This window comes from Symphodus melops, assembly GCF_947650265.1.
Source record: "Symphodus melops genome assembly, chromosome: 3".
Classification (NCBI taxonomy): Eukaryota; Metazoa; Chordata; class Actinopteri; order Labriformes; family Labridae; genus Symphodus; species Symphodus melops.
The window spans coordinates 30,882,434-30,890,916 of record NC_136693.1 but is presented as its reverse complement, the minus strand read 5'-3'; the positions used below and the strand labels follow the sequence as shown (position 1 = coordinate 30,890,916).

The following is an 8,483-nucleotide window of genomic DNA, read 5'->3' as shown; positions in this document are numbered from 1 at the left end:
GTGCGTCGATGGTAAATCTCATGATGCAGGTTGAATGAGCTGAAACATGTTCAGATGTTCAGCCTTTAGTTTTAGATGGACAGATTTGGCTCCCTGAGGAAAAGGTGTGTGCACTATACAATCAGCCATGGCATCAATGATACTGATCAGAGGATGCTAACAGTCAGAACAGAGTCCATCCTTTCTAAAACAAACCTACACAAGCTGACTGTGCGGCTCTATAACCATAAGTCCCTGTGTGTGTGTGGGGGGGGGGGGGGGGGGGGGTACAGTTTATATTACACACAGACTTAAAAAAAAAGAGGAGACATGATCTAAACGGATGAAGCCATTTAAGAAGCACTATGTACAGTGTGGAGAGAGTGGACGACAGAACTATCATTTATTCACAAAATCAAAAGAGCAACAACACAGCATCACTGACAACAAGGGGGGGGGGGGCTGGGGGGGGCAGCACAGAGGGATGTATGATATGTGCATGTGTGCAAACCTCTACAAGTTACACATTAGAAGCATGATGTTGCAGCGCCTGCTGTCGAGCGTAGGGGGGGGTGCAGGCCGTTGGTGTCGGGGGCGGGGCCTGGGTTTGGTGGGTGTCGTTATTTTTAGGGTGAAAGGGGTGAAATGGGGAGGAAAGCACTTTTTGTTTCGCAGCACTTTAGCCACTGCCCAACATCTTTGTAGCACGCTGGTTGGCCTCGTCAATCCGGGTCTTGTTGGAATCGGCCTGAAAGAGAGAGAGGACGGTTATGTTGTGCACACGTCAACATAACAGGAGCAGCAGACGAGAGCGAAGAAACATCTGGAAACGAGATCCTGCAGATCACGTTCAAGTAACGACACACATCACATCTTTGTGGTTCAGATCTTTTTCTTTGGTCGTGAAAGTCTGTTGTTCTCTTGAGACGACGGTCAATGCGTTCACTGGCACAGCGTCCCCGTGGGGGCGGGGCTAGCTCTCTACCCCCACATGTCTGTAGGAGTGACATCACATCTTTTTAAAGCGTGCTATCTTCCATATTTAAGGAGACAATTTCAATCTTTAACAATTTGCTTTGATTTCCTTTTTAACACAACTTTGACCAAACAGTTACACGTTAAAGGAGCAGTCTGTAGCCCCGCCCCCTAGTGTTTAAAATGTGTACTGCAGTCTAAACTCTAATCATCACAGAGAGCTGTCTCCCCCCTCCTCTCACACAGGTCAGCATGTGGTGGACACTCAAGCTTCAGTGTTTAGCCAGCTCTGCATGTGGTGGACACTGTAGCTTCAGTGTTTAGCCAGCTCTGCATGTGGTGGACACTGTAGCTGCAGTGTTTAGCCAGCTCTGCATGTGGTGGACACTGTAGCTTCAGTGTTTAGCCAGCTCTGCATGTGGTGGACACTGTAGCTTCAGTGTTTAGCCAGCTCTGCATGTAGAGACACTGTAGCTTCAGTGTTTAGTCAGCTCTGCATGTGGTGGACACTGTAGCTTCAGTGTTTAGCCAGCTCTGCATGTAGAGACACTGTAGCTTCAGTGTTTAGCCAGCTCTGCATGTGGTGGACACTGTAGCTTCAGTGTTTAGCCAGCTCTGCATGGGGTGGACACTGTAGCTTCAGTGTTTAGCCAGCTCTGCATGTGGTGCACACTGTAGCTTCAGTGTTTAGCCAGCTCTGCATGTGGTGGACACTGTAGCTTCAGTGTTTATCCAGCTCTGCATGTGGTGGACACTGTAGCTTCAGCGTTTAGCCAGCTCTGCATGTAGAGACACTGTAGCTTCAGTGTTTAGCCAGCTCTGCATGTGGTGGACACTGTAGCTTCAGTGTTTAGCCAGCTCTGCATGTGGTGGACACTGTAGCTTCAGTGTTTAGCCAGCTCTGCATGTGGTGGACACTGTAGCTTCAGTGTTTAGCCAGCTCTGCATGGGTCTGTAAAGCTTTCTGCGTTCTAACCTCTCTCCATGTTTCATCTCCAACATTGATCCTAGTTTGAGCAGCTTTCTGCTGCTGGAGCTTATTAGAAACATGCAGAGGCTTTTTAGCTCGGGTACAATCACTTCTATCTGAAGCAGTTCCACTGCCCGCTTCCATCGCTGCAACACCTGTTCACCTGATAACTGCTCTCATATCTGGCAAACCCAGGGGCGTCCAAAACGGCCTTCAAAGCCCCGCCTACCTTCTCTGGTCCAATCAGATCCAGAGCATTCAGGAGCAGAATCTAAAGTTAGAAGGAGGACATACTGGCTCTCTTCAGCACACAGACATCAATAAAGCAGCGTGATCCTTTAATGAAGACAAACATGCTGGACTAATAGAGGAGGGCATAACTAGGAGGCTTAACTAACAGATTTTGTCCGATAGGATCTTAATCAGATTTTCTCCATTACTGTGTCAAACCCGCTAAATGTGGCGCCACACAGCCTAATGCCAAGCGTGTAATCCATGCTCAATATCAGCTGAATACTCTATAGATAAGCCGCCATGCTTGCAGATTTTCATCTTTCCCACAGCGACAGACGATTCACAGGACGTGACCACGTGATGTTTGTTCCCGAAGCTTTAAATGATCAAAGGTGTCCCATCTCTAAATGTGAACTCTCCCTCCCTGTGACACTCCCCCAATCAGACGACGGCATCGCCACTGACAAAACTGAAATAGACTTTTTCAACCATGATGACCACAGAGTCAAGAAATGGCGTTTTCTACGTTTCCTCTGTACACTACCTTCTCCATGATCCTGTCGATCTGGCGGTTCTGGGTGTCGATCTCCTGACCCATGTCCAGAGCCATGTGACGCAGATTCCCGATGATCCCGCCCACCTGCTCCAGATTCTCATCCATCTCGTTCTCCCGGGCGTCGTCTGTTACCCTGCAGGGGGGAGGAGCATAATTATCGGCCAAAGGCTAATCCTGCTCCCGATTTTTTCAGGGTGAGGCGCACGTGAGAACGCACTCAGAAATTTTCCAGTCTGAGTCCACTCAGTCTTGATCCCTAAAGGTCTTGGTCTTGTCTCAGTCTTGATCCCTAAAGGTCTCGGTCTTGTCTCAGTCTTGATCCCTAAAGGTCTCGGTCTTGTCTCAGTCTTGATCCCTAAAGGTCTCGGTCTTGTCTCAGTCTTGATCCCTAAAGGTCTCGGTCTTGTCTCAGTCTTGATCCCTAAAGGTCTCGGTCTTGTCTCAGTCTTGATCCCTAAAGGTCTCGGTCTTGTCTTGTTCACGGGGCGCTCTGGTCTTGGGTTTGTCTCACACAGTGGGACTTCAGCCCACGTCCATGATTACGATGCTGACACGTCAAACACCTATTCTGGGATCCGTCCTATTTCATATAATTATAGACGTAACGCTCAACCGCACACACTGCCTACGCAGACACACAGCAAACAAGAGAGCACACCACCTACACACACACACACACACACACACACACACACACACACACACACACACACACACACACACACACACACACACTTACCTGCGGATGAAGCCCCCACTGATGGCCATCTGTTCACGCTCGTCCACCACTCGAGCTCCGGGCTGGCTGTTCACCACTCCATCCTGGTTCGCTCCCCAGGCCTGGCCCCCGCCCTTAATCCTACACACACAGTACAGTCAGGGCCAGTGTGTGTGTGTGTGTGTGTGTGTGTGTGTGTGTGTGTGTGTGTGTGTGTGTGTGTGTCTATGTGTTGGGCTTACTGCCGGTGTGCACTGGAGCATGAATGTGTGTCTATTCAAGATGAAAACATACAGTAATATATGTTTGCAATGCATAACATGGAGTTCAGACAATGAGCTTACTTAAAGCAACATGCCGGACACGTATGTTAAATACAAACATACATGCATTTGCAATCTGTGGTTTAATAATTGATCCAACAGATCAATTGAGTGGGAGCAGGATGAGCTCGTACAGTATGTGCATCGTGTTCCTTTCCACACGCACATAGAGAAGAGCACAAACACAGAACAGAGGGAGGGGACGCACACGGACACACGTGTAAACATGCAGACTGAGAGGACGTGCAGGGACGAGAAACAGGACACAGGAAGGGACGAACACGTAAAGAGGAGCAGGATCAGACACATGCTGTGTATCTAATGAAAGAAAACCAAACAGTTAGATCCGTGGTGGAAAACAAACCTTTTAAAAAACAGCGTGATCAGTGAGCATGCAGCCCTTCATTTCATCTGGATGTGTCAGCAAGACACTCTGAATACAGTCAAACATTCTCTGCTTTGTTATGTGAGGCTCGGTTCTCAACGGGGGGCTCAGGACCTAAAGGCGGGTCGCCAATCTACGCACGGAAAAAATGTCTGTTTGAATTTTAAAGGAGGCGTTGACAGTGAAGCTGTCCCTGCACAGTGAGGCAGCGTCATCATGGGAGTATCTGTATCAGCTGCTTTACCTGAGCATCTGTTTCATTTTAACATCCTGCAGGGGGCGTGTCCATAGAGGCCCCGCCCTGTACTCTGATAGGCCAGCCCAGGTACGAACACACTGGCTGTTTCAATAGACCCATGGAAGTGCTCTCTGTTGTAAATAAATGTTTTCCATTAAACTTGTCGAGCTGTCGAACGTGTAAAAGACTTTCTAATGTAAGTTGGACAGCGTGCATACATTTATCTCAGTGATGGTGACACATGCGTCTTCCTGTTTGACTGGCTAAAGATTTATATGTTGCTTCATTATGTCTCTTACAGATTATCAGTCCACAAATGTCAGGTTTAAATAAAGCAGCAGCGCCGAGCAGAGCAGCTAGCTAAACTGTCTCTGTGTTTATAACAATAAAGACGTGTTGAGATGCTGCTGCAGGATTTAAATCACAAAAGAAGAAGAAGTGTGAAGTCTGATTCGATGCTTCTCGTGTCACACGCTGAAATGCAAATATCACACTGAATACATGAATCTGTCTTTTCTTGGGGTCAAATAACGTCAGTGCGGGCTGCAGCAAAGTGGCATCGAGCCGTCAATACGCTTGAGAACTGTGGGTGTTGATCCGTCATTAAAGAGGCGTGGTGGGTCCTGAGGCTGGACCAGTTGAGAACCACTGGTCTGGAGTCCCTGATGAGACCCGGTCACCACGTTGGAGAAAGACTTCAAACACGTTGAGACTGATTTTAGTTCCATTTGTGTTACTTTCTGTTTCGTGGTGAACCACGGCCATCAGCTGCTCCAGAACATTCATAACAACCAGGCAGGGCGGGCGTGTACACAGATCAGATGTAAGGCGGGACATGACCACAGGATGAGAGGGAGGACCACAGAGCTATAGAATAGACAAGTTCTGAATCCATCACGTACGGAAGTGACTATCTAAAAAAAAAAAAACAACCCAGCTGCTACAGAGTGACCGCTGCAGTGCAAATAAAATGGATTAGTTACATATCAAGGTTCCCTTCAGCCCTGTTTATGGGGAGAAAAAGCTTTGGATGATTTTAATCTAAAAAAAAAAAAAAGAGAAAATGACGATAATTCACAGCAAACAAAAGGGAACATTGACATTGTAGAAATAACACACAGTGTGACAGGATCTTTGGTTTGTTTAAGTCACACTTCACGTTCACAGGAACGGACCGAACATACGGCATTTAGTGATTTATTAAAGGTAGAGTCAGCAGCTGTCTCCTTCAAAATAAAACTCAGTCTTCTCCTAAAGTCAAGCTGCTCCATTGTCCCCTTCAAAATAAAACTCAGTCTTCTCCTAAAGTGAAGCTGCTCCATTGTCTCCTTCAAAATAAAACTCAGTCTTCTCCTAAAGTCAAGCTGCTCCATTGTCTCCTTCAAAATAAAACTCAGTCTTCTCCTTAAGTGAAGCTGCTCCATTGTCTCCTTCAAAATAAAACTCAGTCTTCTCCTAAAGTGAAGCTGTTCCATTGTCTCCTTCAACATAAAACTCAGTCTTCTCCTAAAGTGAAGCTGCTCCATTGTCTCCTTCAAAATAAAACTCAGTCTTCTCCTAAAGTGAAGCTGCTCCATTGTTTGTGGGCGGAGCTGGTGTGTTTCCTCCAGCCAATGAGAGCGTAGTAGGTGAGTTTAGGAGTGGATACAGCTCAGTGATTGGAGGAGATTCAAAGCGGTGAATATGACGGACGTGGACGTAGCAGCAAAGAAGAGAAAATCTGATCAGAGTGAGGAGAAACAGCGAGAGGAGAAAGCTGCTTCTAAAACCAGGCTGAACCTTGTGTTGGACGTGGAGCTGCTCTACTTCCTGTTGGACAGGAAGCTGACTAACACCAGTGGTTAGCTTGCGCTAGCTTGCAGTGTAGCTAGCAGTAAATGTACCGAGTACGTCCTGCAGGGGGTGGAGCTTCTTCTGTTTGAATGTTGAGTTTAAGAAGTGTAAAGTAAAAAGCTACTGACTCCACCTTTAATGCATCTCATGAGTAAAAAAAAAGTTCTTGTGTTTTCTATAGCTCTGAGAGTGAACACTGTGTGCTGCAGATGTTTCCGTCCCTTCGCTCAGACATGACTCAGCGGCCATCGTTTGGCTGTTTCGGGCCGGAGAACAGATCACACAGGAGTTTGGCAAAACTGGCATTCAGGGTCGACCTTTGTGTTAACGTTTTTATAAACCAGTTCAAAGACTGAAGAGCGCTGGTGTGGAGATGTCGCTCGTGTTAGGGAAGCTACCTTTCACACCTCCTTCGGTTCTTTTTGTCTTTTTTTTATCCTCACCCGTCCGAACTGTCGATCCAAACACTGACCCGACCTTTAGGTTTTTTCTACTGTAAGCTGCTCTTTACTTCTGTGCGTGAAGGCCATTTGTTCTGCAGAGGATGAGATGGTTTGGATTTAAAGGTAAAACATGTCTCATGTCTTGGTCGTTGGACGGTTCAGACAGCCTCTAATTCTCAAAGCAGACTTGAAGGGGTTAAAACAGCGTCTCTGTGCTCCGGTGCTGTTTGTGTTTGACTGGCTAACTATTCATTGGGACCAAATTAGCCATATATGCAAATCAACCTCATCAGCCCATGTAAATATAACATAAATAAATAAAATAAAGTCTGCTAAAATAACGTTTTCATGTGTGTCATTAACATTACGTGGCGTTTAATCAGCGGAGCCGAGCACGGTCGGTCTGGTCGCTCGATCCAGAGATTTTGTTGTGTCCCATGTTTATCTCTGATAATGTTTTTATTTTTTTTTAAAGATATCAGCATCTGTCTTGGAGAACAGCCGCTTGTTTAGGGTGTGAGAGAGGTCATCTCCAGAGGTCAGAGGTCATCTCCAGACTACAACCACGAAGCGACGTGTCGTCAGCAGGAAACCTCAAAGTTCACGTCTGATACATTCAGCTGAGTCGTTCAGGGGAGAAGCTCGTTGATTAGTTCTTTGGTTCGACTTTGAATGCAGCATGAAGAGTCATGCTGCCTGCGGGGGGGTCGGGGTGGATGGGGGGGGGGGGGGGGGGGAGCTGGGCCCCGGTGATGCTGCTGCAAGAGAATCTCTCATCCAATGATTAATGAAGGGCTTCTGAGGACAAAGTGCATCAGACCTGTCGTGCAGATGGATGTGTGTGTCATGCACGCACACACACACACACACACACACACTCATCATCTGTGTGTGAATGCATGGTGGTGCCTGTTCAGAGCGTGTGTGTTGTCCTGACAGGTCAGCATGCGCACAGGTAGAGAGGCAGGAAGGCAGGCACTGAAACACATGCAGTCACAGGCAGCACCTACTTGTTACAGGGACATGAACATAGACCACAGAACTGTCCTAGATTGTTCAAATTCTTTTCTGCATCCTTCATGTCCTTATTGATTTGGTCCATCCCCTCCTCGATGCGCTCCAGTTGCTCTGATTACCAACACATTGTCATTTTTCCAGCACAAGAACGAAAGCACATGAGAAGAGAAGAGAGGAGGAAGAAGTCATGGGAGGGGGGGGGGGGGGGGGGGGGGACAAAGGAGAGAAGACAAAAAAAAAGACATTGACTGTGACAAGAGAGACATCAGACATGACCACTACCACCACCAGCACTGGACAGGCAAGAGCTCCGGCTCCTGGCCGGTACCTACTTTTTAATACATGGGCAAATCAGACCACAGCACTGGCCTATATCTTTTAAATCTTTCTCGGCCTCCTTCAGGTCTGCGTTCACCTTGTTCATGCCCTCCTCCACACGATCAAGTTGTTCTGGTGAGGACAAAGGCATGAGAGGAGTGAAATGGTTTGTAGGGTTGGCGCTCTACGCTAAGAGGCTACATGTTTTTAGCTTTCTGCAGAAAGCAAAAGCAGGCGACAAGCGTTCAAGCTGCAGTTCCCTTCATGCTCCCTCCCTCCGTCCGTCCCTCCGTCCGTCCCTCCGTCCTGCTGCTCTCTCAATGTGATGGAAAGCATCATTCAGTGGTCCCTGCCTTCCTCACACTCAGACCGACACAGAGCTATAAAAAGCCCAGATTCAAGGTCGCTCGTCTCTCCGCCTGGTTAATGGTTCCAGGACAGGAGGGCTGTAATCTCCATCAGAGCACATTGTCTCCTCAGGTTTGATTAGTCAC

At 47.5% G+C, this 8,483-nt stretch overlaps 1 protein-coding gene across 2 annotated transcripts in view; it reads right to left on the bottom strand.

Moving 5' to 3' along the window:
• Positions 1–356: 356 nt before the first annotated feature.
• The window catches only part of LOC306821249 (synaptosomal-associated protein 25-A-like), an 18,809-nt gene continuing 10,682 nt past the window's right edge, over positions 357–8,483 (bottom strand). Inside the window, exons 4-7 of one of the 2 annotated variants that reach the window (XM_079339560.1) lie at positions 8,004–8,121; positions 3,454–3,573; positions 2,703–2,847; positions 357–727 (exon numbers count right to left, since the gene is read on the bottom strand). In XM_079339560.1, coding sequence (XP_079195686.1) covers positions 659–727; positions 2,703–2,847; positions 3,454–3,573; positions 8,004–8,121 — 452 coding nt within the window. In that variant the 3' untranslated portion in view covers positions 357–658. Of the gene's footprint in view, positions 728–2,702; positions 2,848–3,453; positions 3,574–7,664; positions 7,783–8,003; positions 8,122–8,483 lie in introns of both variants that reach the window. The other variant, XM_079339559.1, reaches the window with a different exon arrangement.